Source organism: Lineus longissimus, chromosome 14, assembly GCF_910592395.1.
Source record: "Lineus longissimus chromosome 14, tnLinLong1.2, whole genome shotgun sequence".
In the NCBI taxonomy this organism is placed as follows: domain Eukaryota; kingdom Metazoa; phylum Nemertea; class Pilidiophora; order Heteronemertea; family Lineidae; genus Lineus; species Lineus longissimus.
The window spans coordinates 16,502,771-16,522,698 of record NC_088321.1 but is presented as its reverse complement, the minus strand read 5'-3'; the positions used below and the strand labels follow the sequence as shown (position 1 = coordinate 16,522,698).

Below are 19,928 nucleotides of genomic sequence, written 5' to 3'. Positions count from 1 at the left end.
AGGAGGAGATACCACTGTGAGACTGGACACTACGTGTCACTACTTAACCTTCTGTGTGACTGGAGACCTATGTGTCACTAGTTAACCCTCAAAAGGAGGAGATACCACTGTGAGACTGGACACTACGTGTCACTACTTAACCCTCTGTGTGACTGGAGACCTATTTGTCACTAGTTAACCCTCAAAAGGAGGAGATACCACTGTGAGACTGGACACTACGTGTCACTACTTAACCCTCTGTGTGACTGGAGACCTATGTGTCACTAGTTAACCCTCAAAAGGAGGAGATACCACTGTGAGACTGGACACTACGTGTCACTACTTAACCCTCTGTGTGACTTGTCACCTTTGTGTCACTAGTAACCTTCAAAAGAAGGAGATACCACTGTGAGACTGGACACTACGTGTCACTACTTAACCCTCTGTGTGACTGGAGACCTATGTGTCACTAGTAACCTTCAAAAGAAGGAGATACCACTGTGAGACTGGACACTACGTGTCACTACTTAACCCTCTGTGTGACTGGAGACCTATGTGTCACTAGTAACCTTCAAAAGAAGGAGATACCACTGTGAGACTGGACACTACGTGTCACTACTTAACCCTCTGTGTGACTTGTCACCTTTGTGTCACAAGTAACCTTCAAAAGAAGGAGATACCACTGTGAGACTGGACACTACGTGTCACTACTTAACCCTCTGTGTGACTGGAGACCTATGTGTCACTAGTTAACCCTCAAAAGGAGGAGATAAGATGTAGTTTATAGCCAACCTTCTCCCACCACAATGCTATCATTCGATACATGTCCAGGCGGTATCGATATCAATATTTTCCTTTAAGGACGAGGCCTATTTAGCAGCCGGCATGGATTTAGCATATATGGCGCTCAGTACACATTTTGTATGCTAAAGAGAAGCTTTTATCGGCAAATACACTGTACATTGTGACAGTAGGCCTTTGCATTTTGTGTGCATTTAGCTTGGAGTATGTGTCACGTACACAATCAAGGACTCAACCACAGATGTCAAAGACTCAAGCTAGTAACCGACCAATGACATCTTCGAAGCCTGGTGAAACAAGGTGTCAAAGACTCAAGCTAGTAACCGACCAATGTCATCTTCGAAGCCTGGTGAAACAAGGTGTCAAAGACTCAAGCTAGTAACCGACCAATGTCATCTTCGAAGCCTGGTGAAACAAGGTACATGCTCATCGTCGACCATAGGTACCACCAATTTGGCGAGGACGTGACAATAGTGAGCAACTCCTTCATAGTGAAGTGAATTTCAAGGTTGGGAGTATGTTCCATGTTTTGCAGATATTTGACTCCCGTCCATAAACATTGGCATTCACCTCATCATGAGAGAGTTCTAATTGCTTAGGGCATCGCTGTTCAAGCTATGGTGGTGCATATGGTCAACCCTCATAGTTGGTTAAAATAAGTGATGAGTTCTGCTGGACATACTCTACAAAATCTCACTGCTTCAGGAAAACGAAACGGCTAGAAAACGTACTCTTTGATGACTGGTTTATCTACCGGATATAAGGCCTCAGGAAAGTCGACAGGATGTATGGTGACTCTGAGGATCTGATACTTGACCAGGAATTTGATGAGGACTATGACCCAACACGCAAAGGTGAGTCCAGATACAAGCATAAAGTTCTGATACAATCAGACTGGTTTAACTGTATAAGTCTCTTAACAACATGAGACTCGATAAGGGGCCTAAAAGTACTTCAAAGTTTTCATGATATTTGGCTAACTACGCGCCCCTCTCCTCATTGTCTTTATATATAACTGTTGATTTTCTCTGGGTGGAGTCTATTAAAGAGGTTTCTAGACATTTCGTCCCCAATAATGTATTTTTTCCATACTTTCACTAGTTCAATATTTCTTCATTTCTGAGTGTGTCCCATGTAGTATTATTGCATTTCATGGTCACAGTGTATAAAGTTTCGGCTGCAGGGTCAGGATTTTGGAACAGAGTAGTGGGTCAGGTTTAAAATGGGTGAAATTCAAACTCTCAAATATATACAAAATCTGAATAAATTAGTCTACAAAGGTAAGTAAGGTCTTTTCCAGGCATTTTTATCTTTTCTATGTTCCATCTTCATTCTCATGTGTTTCTGGTTTCTTATAGAGATTCATGACTATGCCAAGATCTTGGGGATAGACCCAGAGAAGGAGCCGGAGTTGGTATGGATCGCGAAGGAAGGTTTCTCAGCGGTGCTACCCAAGGAATGGAGAGCGTGGTAAGTTATCGCTGTGCAAGGTTAAGGCCAAAAGCCCATGACGCCCTCACTTCATCCAGCAAGGTCAAAGTCAAACGACCGATCGAGCAAGGCCGAGTGTATAAACCCACGCCGCACGGCAAGGGGGGACTTGTCACTTTAAAGATGGCTCCCATACATGTCAGAAACGCTACGTCATTTCCTGGCTCTGTTAGCTATGTGGTCCGATACGTATGTCGCAGATTTATGACTGCAAATAAGCCAAAAGAGCTACAGAGACAACTATCATACATCGTTAGCAACAATAGCTGATACAAGCACAAGTATAATACCTACAAAGCCCGTTACAAACCAACAGAGCCTGGCGTAGGTTTAGACATCTTTGATTTCTGCTTTAGCTTCCGTAAGAAAAAGGGCGAGATATTCTACGTGAACTTGGTAACGGGGGAGAAGACCTTAGATGACCCATCTGATGAGGAGTTCAGGACGAAAGTCAGGCAGGAGAGGCTTAGGGTTATCAGGCTCAAGGCTAATGGTGAGATATGTTACTGGTATCGCCCAGGTTGCAGAGAGCGATAGGTTGTTCCTAACGGGTTGGTCAGGGACAATCTTGATAATTTGTAGCCAGGTTGGGTAGGTACGTGAAACAAGACGGGGCACTGTCATCCGAGAAATTAGCCTCACCCCACCGATTGAAGAAGGAGTAAGGTTTAGGCTATTGTGACAATTTCCATCGTCTAAATATCACACCCTTAGAAACATCTTATGCACCCCTAACTTCTGACCATTCAATAAGACTACATTGTTTTAGAGAAACGACGACGACAGCCTCCACCGAAGTTGCAGTTTGTTGAGATGCATGTTACAAGTACGACCAACGACCATGGAGAAACCGTCCTCACTAAAACCACGACAAAGGGGCTTCTGGACGGCTCTTCACATTACAATGTAAGCACCCAGTGGAACCTCGGTAACAGGACCTTTCCTCGGATCGAGGTTGAATGGTCGCGTCAGTGAAGTTGAAAATCCGGGGACAAAATGCTTTTTTGGGGGGACTGATGATGTTTCTTCATTTTGAGCAGAAAAAAAACAAGTGACAAAAATATTTGGACTCAGAAGTTTTTTTCATCCTTCTGATTCTGAAATATTTTCATCTGTAGAATGAAAACTTTGCCGCAATCAATTTCATAACAGAAATCATGGCAGCATTCGTCTTTTCAGTTCTCATCATTCCACATTTTAGAATGCTCCAATATGTCCGGTGATAAACGCTACCTGACTTAATGCAAATCACATGATTCTTTTAGTGTCGGTACCCAGAATGTCTAACAATGACATGGCTGAATGATGAAAAAAAACAGGGATAAATTACCGTGATGAAGAGGGTTTTCAGAACGCGTAAAGCAACCGGTGTACGGATTTGGTGCACAACTGCTGCCATAGACGAGCCAACACTGACAGCATCCAACTGTTTAGCAAGTCCAACTTACAATAATGCTGTTGAACTATTGGCTCTATCAACTATTTTCAGTACCAGACGGTTATAGGACAAGGCCAGGCCACAGACGAGTCCACGCTGACAGCATCCACCAGCCTGAGCAAGTGCCAAAGTTACAGCGCAGACTTGTCAAACACGGAATCAACTAGACCAATTCAAAATACGGTGACAAAGCGGAGTGGCCGATACGTGCGGCTGGATGACGAGGATGATATGACAACGATAGAGCCAGCTGATGACGAGGTGAGAGACCCCTGTATCACTTAGTAATCTCCCTCTATTCATACCATGTGTTGCTAATGAAGAAATGAGTTCAGCTGATTAAGGCGGAGTTTTCTACTGAGAGAGCAAAACGTATCATCTCGAACATGGGGGTTTCATCAGGGAAAGGACGTGTAGTAAAGTATGAAAGGTTCCTCTCTCCCGTCTCACCTTACCCTTACACTGATAGCAGATAATGGAAGTAACATTCCGTTTTCAGACACACGTGGGCTTAGACTCACGTGGTCTTCCTCATGCGGAGACTTTCCGTTAAGGGAAAGGAGTCTATCCCACGGTAGTAGGGTGGTCTTGTAGGGGATCGGTTAATGCAAAGTCTGAAAGAAACCTCTTTCCCCTCTCCTTCTTCTTCTTCTTCTTCTTCAGCGTTCAACCTGCCTAAGTACTATAACCTCAGTCCTGTGGCGGAGATGAAGCGGCTTGTCGCCTGAAGGTCCGGCTGTGTTCCCCACAGCTTTTCTTCGACCTTCGTGTCCTTAGGCCAGAATCTATTTCGTAAATCCTGGTACAGGTGACAGTCCTGTAGGATGTGCGTTGGTGTTTGCACTGCTGTCTGGCATTGGCATTCTGCTGTGTCTCTTACTCCCATACGTTTAAGATGCCCACGCAGGCCACAGTGGCCTGTTCTTAGACGGTAGATGGTAGTAGCGTCTTTTCGGTCAAGTAGCCACAGCTGATCTGATTGGGGGTGGTGGTTTCCCTGGATTTTCTTCCAGTCATTTCTGCATTTCTGCTTCAGGAGTGTTGTTATTTCTCTGTATGACTGCTTCCCATTTGGCTGGATCTGTAGGCTTCCTTCTTTTGCTAGTTGGTCAGCCCTTTCATTTCCAGGTATTCCACAGTGGGCGGGAATCCATTGCAAGACCACGTGGTGGTAACTGGTGAGATCTTGGAGGTGTTCTTTCAGATCTTTGATTTCTGACTCGATGTTTTCTGATCTTAGGGCTTGGAGTGTGGACAGTGAGTCTGTTAGAATGGCTATCAGTGGTGATGTCATTTGGGACTGTGCTAGATGTTTCGCGGCAGTTGTTATAGCTAGCACCTCTGCTTTGAAGTTGCTGCAGTATTTTCCTCCAGGGACGGAGAGGGTTGAGCTTTCTCCACAAGGGTATCTTATGTAGATTCCACTTCCTCCGTTTTTCACTGCGCTTTCAGCTGATCCGTCCGTGTAGGCTAGTGTCCATCTGTCATGTGGGTATTGCCGGTCAATATGTTCCATCGTGAGAGCTTTTTGGATATCCGGTAGTTGGATCCCCTTGCTTCTCAGGTCTGGTACTGAAGGCTGGATTTCCACTCGGAGCTCTTGCTGGGACAACGCTGTTGGCTGCAGGTTTTCAACTGGATTTCCTGGCTGAAGCAATTCAGAAGTCGAATCTTGTAGACTCTTAGTCAGATGGTTTTGCCCCTCTCCTTCAAATTACGCATGAGAGAAAGATACCTTGTTGTTTACCTTTTCAGACTCATGTGAGCTACATGATGCGAAGTCTCTCCGCCAAGGGCGAGGAGCGAATCATCTGGAAGAAGGGCGCCTTACTAGGGAAGGGCGCTTGCAGTAAGGTATGTAGATGTTCTACCCACATATTTGGATTTGGATTTTTTGCGCCATAACAAGAAGACGACCAGATTATAAAAGCTATATCCTCCACGGTCCTACTTATACAATGACAGAAGGCCTTGGACTTGTGAACTGGCCCTGCAACAGGCTCGCTGGTCTACCGACCACGCCCAGCCGCACAGAACCAACTCGCTGGGCACCATACAAGCGGAGCAAAGCCAGGCTGGACCTAGGTCACAACGTATAGTGCAGCAGTTCCACGACAATCCCAGGCAACCAGTTGACAAGGTCAGGTGGCCAACCTCAACATGGACGAATTGCTGCCGGTTTTTTCATGCATACACCGTAAAGATATGGCTTTGATCAGATTATGGAAACAAACTTTTTATCTCGAACGCATTTCTTTGCAGGTATGGAAGGGCCTGACGAGTACGGGAGAACTTGTAGCCGTCAAACAGATTGAGCTAGTGGATGGAAGGAAGGAGGAATTGGACGTGCAATGCAGGGATATAATCAAGGAGGTTGGACTGCTGAAGACTTTAGAGCATCCTAATATTGTCCGGTATGGACCTTCTCTCCTCGGTCGAAGTTCCAGTGGGTAGCTTATTCCAATGTGACTGGTTGGTAGCGTATAGATAAGAAATGCCTTCTTTCCAGGTTTCTGGGCCTAGAGAAGGAGTTTGGAAGTATGGTGGGTCTTTTATTAAGCCAAATTTGGCTGGCCCCTCTAAAAGCAGTGACACTACAACCTTACTAATTATAGAACATGTATCACTTTTGTAGATTTCTCGGCGCTAGTTTCGAGGATGAGATCCACGCCTGTATCTTCATGGAGTTTGCCCCTGGCGGATCAATACAGAACCTCATCAAGACATTCGGCCCTTTCGAGGTGATCGTCATTGCTAAGTATACTAAGCAGATCGTGGAAGGGGTTCGTTACATCCACAACAAGGGCGTCGTACACAGGTGAGCAATGTTTTCTTGTTGAACAGATTACCTCGATAAGGTGGCCTCATAGAGACCTCGCCTATTCTTGATCAGCCCCCCAAATGAGAAATCAAAACGGCCGTCATATTACATCATCCTTTGACGTGTGGTCGGCTGTGCAAGTGATTCAGTATGTAGGCAGGAGTTGTTAAATAGCTGTTCGTTAGAAAAAAACTCTCGAGCTACATCAGCTTATAGGATTACGCAATAAGCTTTCTCCGTCAGCATACAATGAGAACGAACTGAAGGATTGGTGAAATCAAGTCGATACCAGCAGTCATTAGTATCAGCGCTAATACATGACTTATTGAGATTCTACGTTATCCGAGAAATGGAAGGTTTGTTGTCATCTTTCAGGGACGTTAAGGGACAAAACATCGTTGTCACCAATGACGGTATTATCAAGCTGGTGGACTTTGGTTGTGCCAAGCGCCATACTCTGACGATAGCGCCATCGCTCTCTACGAAGCCATCTGTCTTCAAATCAGTTGTCGGAACTCCTCACTGGATGGCGCCAGAGGTGGTGACGGAATCTGGCCATGGCAGGAAGTCAGATATATGGTAGGTTCAGATTGTTAGTAAGTCAGATAGTAGGTTCAGATTTAGATTGGTAGGATGGTAAGTTCAGGTCATTTTATATTTTATTTCTAGTTAGCTCTCAGTACCACACTGACTGGATTTTGTCGACCTAGCAGCAAAAAAATCAACTTTAATTCACTTCATTATCAAAGCCCTGACGAACCAAGCATTGACTTTTCACTTTACCTAATCGACCTTTTCATTTTATGTCGTGTTTATTTCAGGAGTATTGGCTGTACGATATTTGAGATGGCGACCGGAAATCCACCCTGGTAAGTTGAAACAAATAAGTGTTTCATTATCTGCGAGGTACGTTGAATTCAACACCCCTCCTCCCTGGTCAAGTTGACAACAACAGCAAACATCTCGCAAAATGAAGCCGATATCGAAATAATATCCTAAAATCGTGGTTGTCTCGAGGTAGTTACAATGTCATCAACTGTGTCAAATGTGCTCTAAAACACTTAATTCACGTATACATGCATTTGCTCAAACGAAAAATATTTCATTTGACACTTTGTCAAAAATAATCAAATTTCCGCTAGAAGAAGATCGAAGAGAATATATCGAATTTCCATAGGCTGGGTGCCGTTCTACCGCGAGAAATCAATTTGCGTTCTCCGGATCATTAGAAACGCGCAGGCCAGTCACACAGCGTCTCAGTCACTTTGAGACATTAGTCTTTTGTCTTCAGTCACTTAGTCACTCGCTGATTTCTTTCCTTTCGGTAAATGGAATCGACCAGTGTTTCTATCAATACAGTGTTTGGCCTTTCGAGAAGAGACTTATTGACACGTTCGTCTGTTTGGCCATAACTACTGGTTTGGGGCAAAACGTTGACTTTGAAATCATTTGTTATAAAACAGCTTCAAAAGAGGAAAAAGGTCCAACTTTTTTTACAATTCTTATAGTTTCTCAAAATATAATTGAATATCCGTCAATATCCTTTATATCAACGGAGCGGGACACGATTTCTCTGTCTCCATACCACAGTCTCGCCAACAAAAGGTTGAAAAAAGGGGAAGAAGTTAATAGACAAAAGAAAAACGAGGCCATTGCCGTTTAACCTTCTAAAAGCTCGGCATATTCTGTGAAGCTGGAGTTCAGCTACGATTTTATATTGTCTAAAGAGTATCTTGCAAAGTACAAACGCTAACCTCGCCGCCACCTTCTCTAAATTAAGGTGAAGTACCGACGGCCTGACAGTACAACTTGCAGCTCTTTCCCTCAAACATCAATCTCATTCACCTTCTAATTTGTGGTTTTCTTTGCAGGGCAGAAATGGAAGCCATTGCCGCCATCTTTGCCATCGGTAGCGGAAAGGAGATACCGGAACTATCCGGTAACATAAGTGATGCATGTCGGGACTTTACAAAAAGCTGCATGATAAGGTAACAAGCAGAACGTGACGTCATATCACGCGTTAGATTGCTCCGCTGCCAATTTGCCTCACGTTGCTCTTGTAAAATAAACTATATCTGTAGTGGATACTAGATGCTATTGTTTTGTAACAGTGGGTATAGTCATCATGGCACAGCACAGATGACAGCACTGTGCCACGATCCTTCCATCTGGCCGACAAACCGGGGGATCGAACAGTTCGTCGACGGACATCTGACATTCAACTGGGCGGTCTTCCTTCGAAGCATCACGAGTAGGGGCCATCAAGGAGTTATTAAAAGAGATCATTCGTCTCTGATCTCACTTTAGCAGTTGCGGAGTCAGTTTTCAGTCAAAAGAACAATGCCACTCATTATTATTTCAGGGACCCCTGTCAGCGACCTTCAGCTGAGGAACTTCAAGACTACCCATTCATTCGAAATGTGAAGGAAAAGCGCTTGATTCGCAGTTCAACCTATGTAAAGACGACTGAGAGTGACGCTTGACGATGGCCGCCCACAATCTCCTCACCATTGGAAACGGTTGCTAAGTGACACTTGCACCGTGTACGAGCATACATTTGGTCTCTTCCGGTTTAGGAGGGGCAAATGAAGGGCAGTCCTCTCATTTAGGGATTCGGGCGCCCTCCGACACACAGATATAACACCTCTGTTCATTTCAAACGTTATATATCTCTGTCGAATTATACGACCCCGTTCCTACAAACAATGGCGGTCTCCCGTGGTGGCGGCCATGTTGAATAGTGGACTATACTGTCTCTGACCCTAGGTCAATCGATTTGCATGGCGTGCGCATAAAAATAGTTCCCAAAGTGTTATTGGTTTTATTATGACGTCACAAATACCTTTCGGGTGTGTGAAGAACGATCACGTGAGATGAAATATACCAAGTAAAAAATTAATAAATTAACGTCGAAATTTAATTGAGTAGGCCACGGCCGGCGGCGGACTACCCTCAATTTCACCAGCCACATAGGATTCTGGAGAGTCTATTGCGGTCCGTAGCTGGCATATCAATTTAAGGCACCAGTGTCGACAGGGCAACAGCATGAACTTTCAACAGACGCTTCAAACAAATGTCTAACACTGCCACTGAGCAAATGATGTAGATACACCATGACATGTACACTCACTTTATTCATTAATAAATTTTACTTAATTTATTTTCGAAACTTGGACATTGTGGACTTTTCAACGATCACAACGGCTTCGGCGTCAAGGCTCACCCTGGATCGACATCTTTGGCGAATCAGAATGATTTTCAAACCGTGGCAAAATACTATGACGTCACAAGATGGAAACCAATTTCCACAGAGAGAGAATACATATAACTTCGGCTTGGAGGATGGAATTGATATCAAATCAAGTCAAAATCTGATTATCGATTATCATCGTCAAACATCGATTTCCTTCCTGATGTTTTGCTTAGTCGTGATAGGTGATGATCGAATCATGTATATTCCGTGGGATGGCAGAACGCGCGGTATAGATTTGGACCCCGCTGGACGCTCGCTCGGAGGAGGGAGATTTGCTTTATGAGCCACAAGGCCATGCCTGCACACAATACAGTTGCGCTTCTGGGGAGGCAGGGGAGGGGGTTAAGCGAGGCGAGGTGCAACCAAAGGAGAAGATGTCAGAGATTAATTGTTTAGTCGCAGGGTAACGTTTAATATCTGAGTTTTGCACGCAATAAAACATCGTGAGAGACACCAGGACGTTTTACCGGGGGGGGGGGGGAATCAGAACTTCTTATCGATATAAATTAAACTAAACCAGGCTCCCTGTACCTGCATGGCAAAGGCAGTATCAGCAGCACTGTGAAACGCCAGGCTCCCTGTACCTGCATGGCAAGGGCAGTATCAGCAGCACTGTGAAACGCCAGGCTCCCTGTACCTGCATGGCAAGGGCAGTATCAGCAGCACTGTGAAACGCCAGGCTCCCTGTACCTGCATGGCAAGGGCCGTATCAGCAGCACTGTGAAACGCCAGGCTCCCTGTACCTGCATGGCAAGGGCCGTATCAGCAGCACTGTGAAACGCCAGGCTCCCTGTACCTGCATGGCAAGGGCCGTATCAGCAGCACAGTGAAACGCCAGGCTCCCTGTACATGCATGGCAAGGGCCGTATCAGCAGCACTGTGAAACGCCAGGCTCCCTGTACCTGCATGGCAAGGGCCGTATCAGCAGCACAGTGAAACGCCAGGCTCCCTGTACCTGCATGGCAAGGACAGTATCAGCAGCGCAGTGAAACACCTCAACTCTACAGCATGAAACCAACAAGATGACATTTTAGCCCATTAGTCAGCTGGTTATGCGTCATGGCGTATAGCAACAGAAATTTACAAAAATGTCTACCGCCAATCTCCCTCAAGTGGGAAAGAGAGAAATCACTCCCCTCATCATGCGGAATGACATCTCTTAATAATTCTTCACTTATTTGCATTGCAGATTGAAGCTGGCGGCGAATTCCCAATCGAAATACCGCAAACATCACTAACAGTAACCAAACCATAACTTCAGACGATATGTTTATTGGGTTTTGGAAATCAACTTTTTCTTCACGTTATGACGTCGAGCCGTTTAATGACATGGGTATGTTAGCTTTTCCCATCTCCTCAATATATCGTACTATTTAACGACTCAAAGAAGACACAGACGTTAAGCAACCGCTATCTGAATCTCTGTCAACAGGTAGAAACAAAATGGCCGTCAACATGATTCGATTTCAATATCATTTCAAAACAGTGCCTTTGGTGGCCTTTTATGGGTATTTTTCCACCATTGAACATTTCAAACTTTCACACTCGTTTGAACAAACACATGTTTGGAGATCGTTCTTAAGGTAATGGTTTATGGTCTGCCAGGTATGTCCCAATTTATATGGTCGAGGCATCCAGTAGAATGGTTCTGTTGTTCTCGGGATCAGACAAGAGGTCATTCCTGTGGCCGATATATCAACTTGGAGAAAAGACTATTTGATTTCCTCTTGACAGCCTTCGTGACTGGAGATAATAGCTGGCTTCTATCGACCGGTTTTATGTGAAGCTATCAAGCATGGGATGAAATACGTTTTGTGATAAAAACTCTTTGAGAAAACATAAATTGTATAAAGTTTATAAATCATACATGTGAAGGGGGTGACTGTTCATATAAATGGTTACAATGAAGAACTTAAAATATAGGCATATACATGTCATGTTTGGGGTCTACAATTTTAAGTGATATCACACCCAGTTGACAACCAGAGCTTGCGAAACAAACTTTCCAAACTGAAACGCAGCGAAATCGTGAGTTTTTTTCCTCCAAACTCGGCAGCTTTAAAGTCGTGGGACTTGTGGGCTTCATCAGCATTGGAGTAGTGTTCGATGTTGAGAAGAAAAGGCAAAGACTGTGAGGATTTCAAGGTAGGGAGCACAAATATTCCGTCAAAAACTCATTCTTGATTCCGTTTACTTGCTCTTGCCGATTTTGACCTATCGACTCTCATGAAGCTGTTTCGTGGGGGTCGAATTGATCAGGATTTGCCACTACAACCCTGTGATAAAACAGTAGAACAATGGGATTTAGGCCCAGGTGTGAGTGGGCTTTGTTTAAAGACAATAGGCCGTGTATTCGGCGAGACCTGAAGTTTTTTAACCACGGTTGCTAAGTATTTTTAAAAGCGATGGATCCAGGGAATGTTCCTGGGGGCACACGCCTTATTTGTAGAAAACCTTTGCATTCGATAATAGTTTTTTGTGGAGAAGTAACTGTAAACGGCTACCAATCTCCTAGCCTCACCATTGGTAACGGTGATTAGTGATACCAGCACAGTGCACTTCAAACTAATCACACACAATCGATGTTGTTTTAAGAAATACTGATCAAAAAATCTTCTAATGTCGGCGCACTACATTTCGGTTTTCCGGTAATCGTGTGCCAAGGTATGGGAGGTACTAGCGCACATTTTGGCCTCTTCCGGTTGGTCTCTTGCGGGCAGCAAATGCAGCCAGTCCTCTCATTGGGAGATTGAACGGGTTCAAGCAAAACTATGGCCACCACCTCGTAGCGCTGACTGTCGCTATGGTCTCACTCGCCAGTGGTGATCAGGTCGGGATTGTACCCTCACAAAAAACTAGTTCTTCAATCTCGAGTGATTACCATGGATACAGATGGGTCTACTCTATCCCTATTGCTACTTGTTCAAATGTAAATGTCCGATGTTTTTGTGAAGGGGTAGCTCTGACAATTATTTAGGGAAAGTACCAGTTTCTTCTGTGCACTTACGCGGTGAGCAGGCCCCGCATGCTATTTATAGCTCAACAGGATGTTGACATCGACTGGTTCCTGTGAGATTGCACATGTCCTCAAGGTAAAATCTCGAGGGCAAAAAACTCAAACAAAAGCCGCAACGACAGCCTATTTTTATATAAAAGATTGAAATAGTTGTCAGTTGGCTTTCTTAAGGTGGTGAGTAGATGTGTATGAACTTTTTTTTTCACCATCCTTGTTAATCTTGAAGTTATAAGGCATAAAGGTGAAATTTTCAAATTTGCGTTAACATACATGTTGTCTCATGCATTGTGCTGCATCAGTCTATGCATTACTGTATGTCTAGACGACGTTGAAACTTGGCCAGATGTATTCTAGAAGTGACATTATAGGTTTGTGTGAGAGTAAGATACTGCCAAGTCTACTGCCGCTGGAACAGGGGTATGCATGAAACGACGTCGCGTCATATTTGGAGGCAGGTAGGCCTGGCCTCCGCACCGGCTAGTGAGACCTATGAGAGAGAGGCGACGTATAATTTTGAGTTCACGTCATTTTGACTCATGGCCTTATGAAAATCAACGCCGCCTATTGGGATGCCGATAACCTACTGGTAATTAAAAATCATCATTAGTGTCCCCTGGATCCGCCCCGATGAGGAAAATCAGCTGATATCGAAATGTGAATATATTAACAAGAATTATGAAGGCCAGTCTTTATCAATTCTTGATGTTATTAACAGTATCCTATATTCAGCAGTTTATTTATTCAGAGGTTATTGATATTTATAGTGCATTTTGTTACTCTTTCAGACGCCTGTCGGCCATTGCTGCCCTCTCCAGCGGTCACCACATAAAGAAGAGGTGTCGTGTCAGTCGTGACGTCATCATGGGGAAAAGTCAATCGAAACCTGATAGCGATCTCATTAAGGCAGTCAAGCATCGGAAAAAAGTACATGGAACATTTTTGGCGGCGCGTGCAATCAAAGCAGGGGCTAATGTGAATGTTAAAGATGATAATGGGGACCCGGTTCTTATGTTTGCAGTGAAGGCCGAGAACATTGATATCGTAAAGGAACTAGTGAAGGCCGGGGCTGATGTGGATGCTAAAGCTAATTATGGGGACCCGGTTCTTGTGTCAGCAGTGGAGACCGAGAACATTGATATCGTTAAGGAACTACTAAAGGCCGGGGCTAATGTGGATGCTAAAGCTAATTATGGGGACCCGGTTCTTGTGTCAGCAGTGGAGACCAAGAACATTGATATCGTAAATGAACTAGTGAAGGCCGGGGCTGATGTGGATGCTAAAGATCGGTTTGGGTATCCGGTTCTTAAGTCAGCAGTCAGGACCAAGAACATTGATATCGTTAAGGAACTACTGAAGGCCGGGGCTGATGTGGATGCTAAAGGTCAATATGGGGACCCAGTTCTTGTGTCAGCAGTGAAGACCGAGAACATTGATATCGTTAAGGAACTAGTGAAGGCCGGGGCTGATGTGGATGCTAAAGCTTGTTATGGGGACCCAGGTCTTGTGTTAGCAGTGAAGACCGAGAACATTGATATCGTTAAGGAACTACTAAAGGCCGGGGCTGATGTGGATGCTAAAGATGATGATGGGAATCCGGTTCTTGTGTCAGCAGTGAAGACCGAGAACATTGATATCGTAAAGGAACTAGTGAAGGCCGGGGCTGATGTGGATGCTAAAGCTAATAATGGGAACCCAGTTCTTGTGTTAGCAGTGTGGACCGAGAACATTGATATCGTAAAGGAACTAGTGAAGGCCGGGGCTGATGTGGATGCTAAAGCTAATAATTGGAACCCAGTTCTTGTGTTAGCAGTGTGGACCGAGAACATTGATATCGTAAAGGAACTAGTGAAGGCCGGGGCTGATGTGGATGCTAAAGCTAATAATGGGAACCCAGTTCTTGTGTTAGCAGTGTGGACCGAGAACATTGACATCGTAAAGGAACTAGTGAAGGCCGGGGCTGATGTGGATGCTAAAGCTTATTATGGGAACCCAGCTCTTGTGTCAGCAGTGAAGACCAAGAACATTGATATCGTTAAGGAACTACTGAAGGCCGGGGCTGATGTGGATGCTAAAGCTAATTATGGGGACCCAGCTCTTGTGTCAGCAGTGAAGACCAAGAACATTGATATCGTTAAGGAACTACTGAAGGCCGGGGCTGATGTGGATGCTAAAGCTTATTATGAGGACCCAGCTCTTGTGTCAGCAGTGAAGACCAAGAACATTGATATCGTTAAGGAACTACTGAAGGCCGGGGCTAATGTGGATGCTAAAGATGATAATGGGTATCCGGTTCTTAAGTCAGCAGTGAGGACCAAGAACATTGATATCATAAAGGAACTACTGAAGGCCGGGGCTGATGTGGATGCCAGAGATGATGATGGGAATCCGCTTCTTGTGTCAGCAGTGAGGACCGAGAACATGGCTTTCATGAAGAAACTACTGAAGGTCGGGGCGGATGTGAATGCCAAGGATCGGTCTGGGAATCCGGTTCTTGTGTCAGCAGTGAGGACCGAGAACATGGCTTTCATAAAGGAACTACTGAAGGCCGGGGCTAATGTGGATGCTAAAGATGATGATGGGAATCCGGTTCTTGTGTCAGCAATGTGGACCAAGAATATTAATATCGTAAAGGAACTAGTGAAGGCCGGGGCTGATGTGAATGTTATTATCAAGAACAACAATTATCAGAGTAATATTAGACCACTCCATGTAGCAGTTGCAGCCGCTGAAGTTGACATCTTTCAAGAACTGGTTAATCATAGGGCATACATTGACTACGATAACCAGGATGAGGTGTCTGCACTCCATTTGGTATCGGTTGAAACAAAAATTGGTACATTACGTAAGTTGTATGAGAATGTAAGAAATTGCCACGCTCGCGGGAAATACAACAGAACATTTCTTCACACTGCTGCTAGCTTAGGAAGCCATCAAATTATCAAACATGTAATGGAGTCCTTACTAGACAAATCAGACAGTTGGAACCTTAAAGACGATTTCGGGAACAGCCCGCTCCATTGTGCAGTTCAGATTGGGAATTTAAAAACCATGAGGGATGACCGTACTGAATCACGATGTGACTGGAAAGCGCTGGATTCCTGCGGGAGAACGTTGTTGCACCTTGCCGCAATATATGGCCACAGTGATCTGGTGGACCTATTCATTGATAAATACGGCTTAGATCCACATACAATTGATAACCAGCAAAGAAACTGTCTCCATTATGCGGTGATCTTCCGACATGAAGATTTAGTTTGCGCACTGCTTCAGAGAGACGCCAATTCGTTAAAAAAATACAATACAAAGGATTCGAGCGGCAAAACTCCAAGTGATTACATACAGTCATGTGAGAAGGACAGTCTGATATCAAAATATCTCCAATGCGTGTCAGTCGGAATTGAAATACATGTAGTTGCGCATAAAAACTATTCGCCTGACATTTCCAATGTTCTTGAACTAAAGAAAATATCGAAAGAACCGTCCATAGGATCAGTGGCGACCATCGCTGGACATGATAATAAGAAGTTTGTGGAGTATGTGGAAAACGAAGTAAAAAGGGTGATAAAAGCAGCAGTACCTAGGAGTCAAGGGACAGATGTCGGCCAGGTTATCGGGTGTGGGAGCTCATTTGAAGGCACAAAGACCGGCATGCCAGATGAATTCGATTTCCTCGTAAAGTTAGATTCAAAATTAAAAATACAGATTAAGCATGAGGGATATGGAAAAATGGAGGGGGATCCAGTCACTGGGTTCCATGGATTGTGGCTGTGGAGCATACTTATGTCATTTTGGAGTGACTGCCAAACCAAAGGCGAAGGTAAAACAGTATTCTCTGATGGACAGCGAAGTATGAAAATGCCATTTCCTCCACTGCGACATCCTGATCGTAAGACATGTACAACATGGATCTGGCTGTATAGTGATGAGATGTTCAAAGACTTGCCTGTGTCGATTGATTTCGTGCCGGCTGTTGAAGTCTGTCTTGAGAAGCCCGGAACACTTATTCTATCAACTTGGCTGATGACACAGGAGGAAATGCGGAAGAGGAAATTACATTTCGTGCCAAAGATTCCGAATAAGAAAAGCGATGTGACGAAGAAGTTCGAATCACAGGAGCTGCACCAACTAGGACGAGTGTCCTACCCGACGCTGGAGTTGGAACACATACAGGCCTTAGAGGACAGGGTGAAGGATGTATATATCACAGCTAAATCCATTAGAAATATCGAAGTGTGTCGCTTCAAAGTAAAAAACGACAAAGGTGACACAAAGTTAGTGAGTGAGTTAGTAACTAGCTACAGATTAAAATCTGTATTCCTGCAGTTAGTTGAACTATTCCGGGAATCAGATATGTCCCTTGGCAAAATGGTGTTGATGGTGTACGAACGGTTGGAGAAGTTACTCGAGATAGATCACCTGCCGATGTTCTTCAGACCTGATATAAACGTGTTAGCGGGGTCCAAGTTGAGTACGAAAGAGAGCCTCAAGGTCACTAAGATCATGACGAGGTTTGTCCGGTCTCTGTATGAGAGAGATTTCTCCCCGGAACAACGTGAACACGACTCAGCTGAGGAAAAGAGGGTGATTGAAATATTTATGGTAACCCACAGCATGGACGAAACTGCGTTACCTTGAGAAATTGTGAGCTGTGTTTCCTGTGATAGTACAGGATGTCTCAGAGAAAATGTTTTGTAAAATATTTTGTAGCCCTCTTCGGAACTAACAACTCGCATTTACCAGGTGCTGCAGTGGTTTTATTGAGACGAAACTCATATGAATGAGTTTGCACGTGACCGACTATGGTTCAAATCACTGCTGGTGTATATTGTGGTACGAGGAGGCGTGATCACATCACCCCCATCTTGAAGCAGCTCCATTGGCTCCAAGTAAAGAGTCGAGCTGTCTTCAAGGTGTTGGTGATGTGTTTCAAGGCCCTCAATGGACTTGCGCCATCATATCTGTCTTCACTTTTGCAGCGTAACGAAGGTGCGCGCCTTACCAGGTCGTCCTGTTCAAAGTGTCTCCTTGTACCTCGCTCAAAATCAAAGTACGGGGATCGCAGTTTCTCCGTGGCTGCCCCTTTTCTCTGGAATCGACTTCCCAAAGCAATTTCATATGCTGAGACCCTCACCCAATTCAAATCCCTTCTTAAAACACACTTGTTCAATCTTCACTTCAAAAAATAGAGGAGGAAGCGCTTTGAGCAGGGTGACCTGGAAGGGCGCTTTACAAATTCTATATTTATTATTATTATTTATTATATTATATGGTCGACTAATCTTGTGTCTGGTCCATGAACCATTTTCTAAAGGTGAAGTCACACCCTTTCGGGAATAAGCACATTACGGGATGGCATAACCGTACTCCGGTTGCCCCTTGAAACTCCTGACTGATTTCAGTAGAGACGGGGTTGATAGTATGATATTCACAAAGCGCTTCGAAGAAATCAACATAGAAAAAGCGCTATATAAGATCCAAATATTATTATTACTTTTATTATCATCGTTACTCATACTATGGGGTTGTAGGCCCACGTTACTCATACTATGGGGTTGTAGGCCCACGTTACTCATACTATGGGGTTGTAGGCCCACGTTACTCATACTATGGGGTTGTAGGCCCACGTTACTCATACTATGGGGTTGTAGGCCCACGTTACTCATACTATGGGGTTGTAGGCCCACGTTACTCATACTATGGGGCTGTAGGCCCACGTTACTCATACTATGGGGTTGTAGGCCCACGTTACTCATACTATGGGGTTGTAGGCCCACGTTACTCATACTATGGGGTTGTAGGCCCAGTGCAGGCAAATACATGTATTTTCAAGTTGATCGCTTGCCGACATAGACAGTGGGGTCCTTATTCCGAGTGTAGGGTGCTTTTTTAATGTCAGTTCGCATTATCATGATTTTAATCCCCTTCGTTCTTTCCTGGAGGTTTGGCTCATCTATTGTTCTGTACCTCCTGGACGCAGGAGATTGTCTTCGGTTGATACACACCGCCAGCTGGATGTGATCGGCGAATTGGCGGACGATTCCTCAATGGCGTCTCCCCTGAATCAATTATGATGTAAACAATTCAGTAGGCCTAATGCATGAATTAAGGATCCGTTACTCTATGTACTTTACACCTCATTTCGGTGATATTTATTAGCAGTTTAATAAATTTTGATACGAGGAAATAATGTGTCCCGTTATTTCTTGTATGTGGTTTGGTCAGGAGCCGAGAAGTATATCTCTGGACGTAAGGTGCACGTGTTTCCTCTGCTAAATGGGTCACAGTGAACATGACGGACTCAGTCCAATACGGGAAAAAGCTGAGAACCCGGTGATCTTCCAGTTGAAGGTTTATTATCGATAACTTTCGCTAAAGTACGGCCACACTGGCATGTATAAAATTCCCTTATTTCAACAATGTGAGCACAAACTTATATAGAGGCACTCGCGCGAAAATCTCGATGCTCCGAGTGTGTGGTTTGAGACTGACAAACCCTGACGATTAAATAATAACCGATATTCAACTAGGCCACGTTTTCCAATCAAGATATGGATCAGTGATTCCAGGCCATTTCAGCTGTCCTCATCTATCATAAGTGCATGAAAACCCCGAAGAATTCACCCGGGACAAGCGCCGACCGACAGCTCGATGAATGTCACCTTTCTGTTGACATTTTTACCCGCGCGTAAAGTTGAATGATAAACTCGCCGTAAAAGATTCTAAAGTCACCTACCTTTAACTTGAGATGTTTATATGTCACAAGAATCAGAATTCGTGTTAAAAACAACACATAAAACGATCCAGTGAGCCATAATTAATGTCCAGTGGATGCGTTCATGATGTCAAAACTAATCCCATTGCGCGTATCTACAGTACAATCAAAGAACCGGCACCACGAGGTCTCGATCAAAGGGCGCGTTTCTTTCGTACTATTGTTAAGCCGAAATGCGCACCTGGCGGGTCGGTGTAGCAGATTTAGATGTCTCCGCTGTAAAACTATCCTGCCGTGATATCTGACCTACGTATTTTCGGTATTGTTAGGGAAAGAAGCCATCTGGAGAATAGCCAGAAGTTTAGTTGAGGTGTTTTAGACTTATGATTGATACATGTATGTTGGTTGTTTTAACAA

At 44.4% G+C, this 19,928-nt stretch overlaps 2 protein-coding genes across 3 annotated transcripts; both read left to right on the top strand.

The window, feature by feature from the left end:
- Positions 1-922: 922 nt before the first annotated feature.
- Positions 923-9,699, top strand: LOC135498864 (mitogen-activated protein kinase kinase kinase 19-like). Of its 2 annotated transcripts, none has more exons than XM_064789363.1 (13): positions 923-1,080; positions 1,486-1,634; positions 2,139-2,250; positions 2,628-2,764; positions 3,041-3,177; positions 3,761-3,970; positions 5,465-5,563; positions 5,972-6,123; positions 6,345-6,527; positions 6,906-7,109; positions 7,352-7,399; positions 8,402-8,518; positions 8,893-9,699. In XM_064789363.1, exons 2-13 carry the CDS (start codon positions 1,565-1,567, stop codon positions 9,011-9,013), a joined length of 1,590 nt encoding a protein of 529 aa, XP_064645433.1. In that variant the 5' UTR covers positions 923-1,080; positions 1,486-1,564; the 3' UTR covers positions 9,014-9,699. The 2 variants fall into 2 exon arrangements, with proteins under 2 accessions (XP_064645433.1, XP_064645432.1); XM_064789362.1 differs by having other exon boundaries at positions 923-1,198.
- Positions 9,700-11,761: 2,062 nt separating this feature from the next.
- LOC135498854 (ankyrin-1-like) lies at positions 11,762-18,975 on the top strand. Its single transcript, XM_064789350.1, has 2 exons — positions 11,762-11,928; positions 13,585-18,975. The coding sequence occupies exon 2, from the start codon at positions 13,661-13,663 to the stop codon at positions 17,432-17,434; it is 3,774 nt and encodes a 1,257-aa protein (XP_064645420.1). The 5' UTR covers positions 11,762-11,928; positions 13,585-13,660; the 3' UTR covers positions 17,435-18,975.
- The last annotated feature ends 953 nt before the right edge of the window (positions 18,976-19,928 follow it).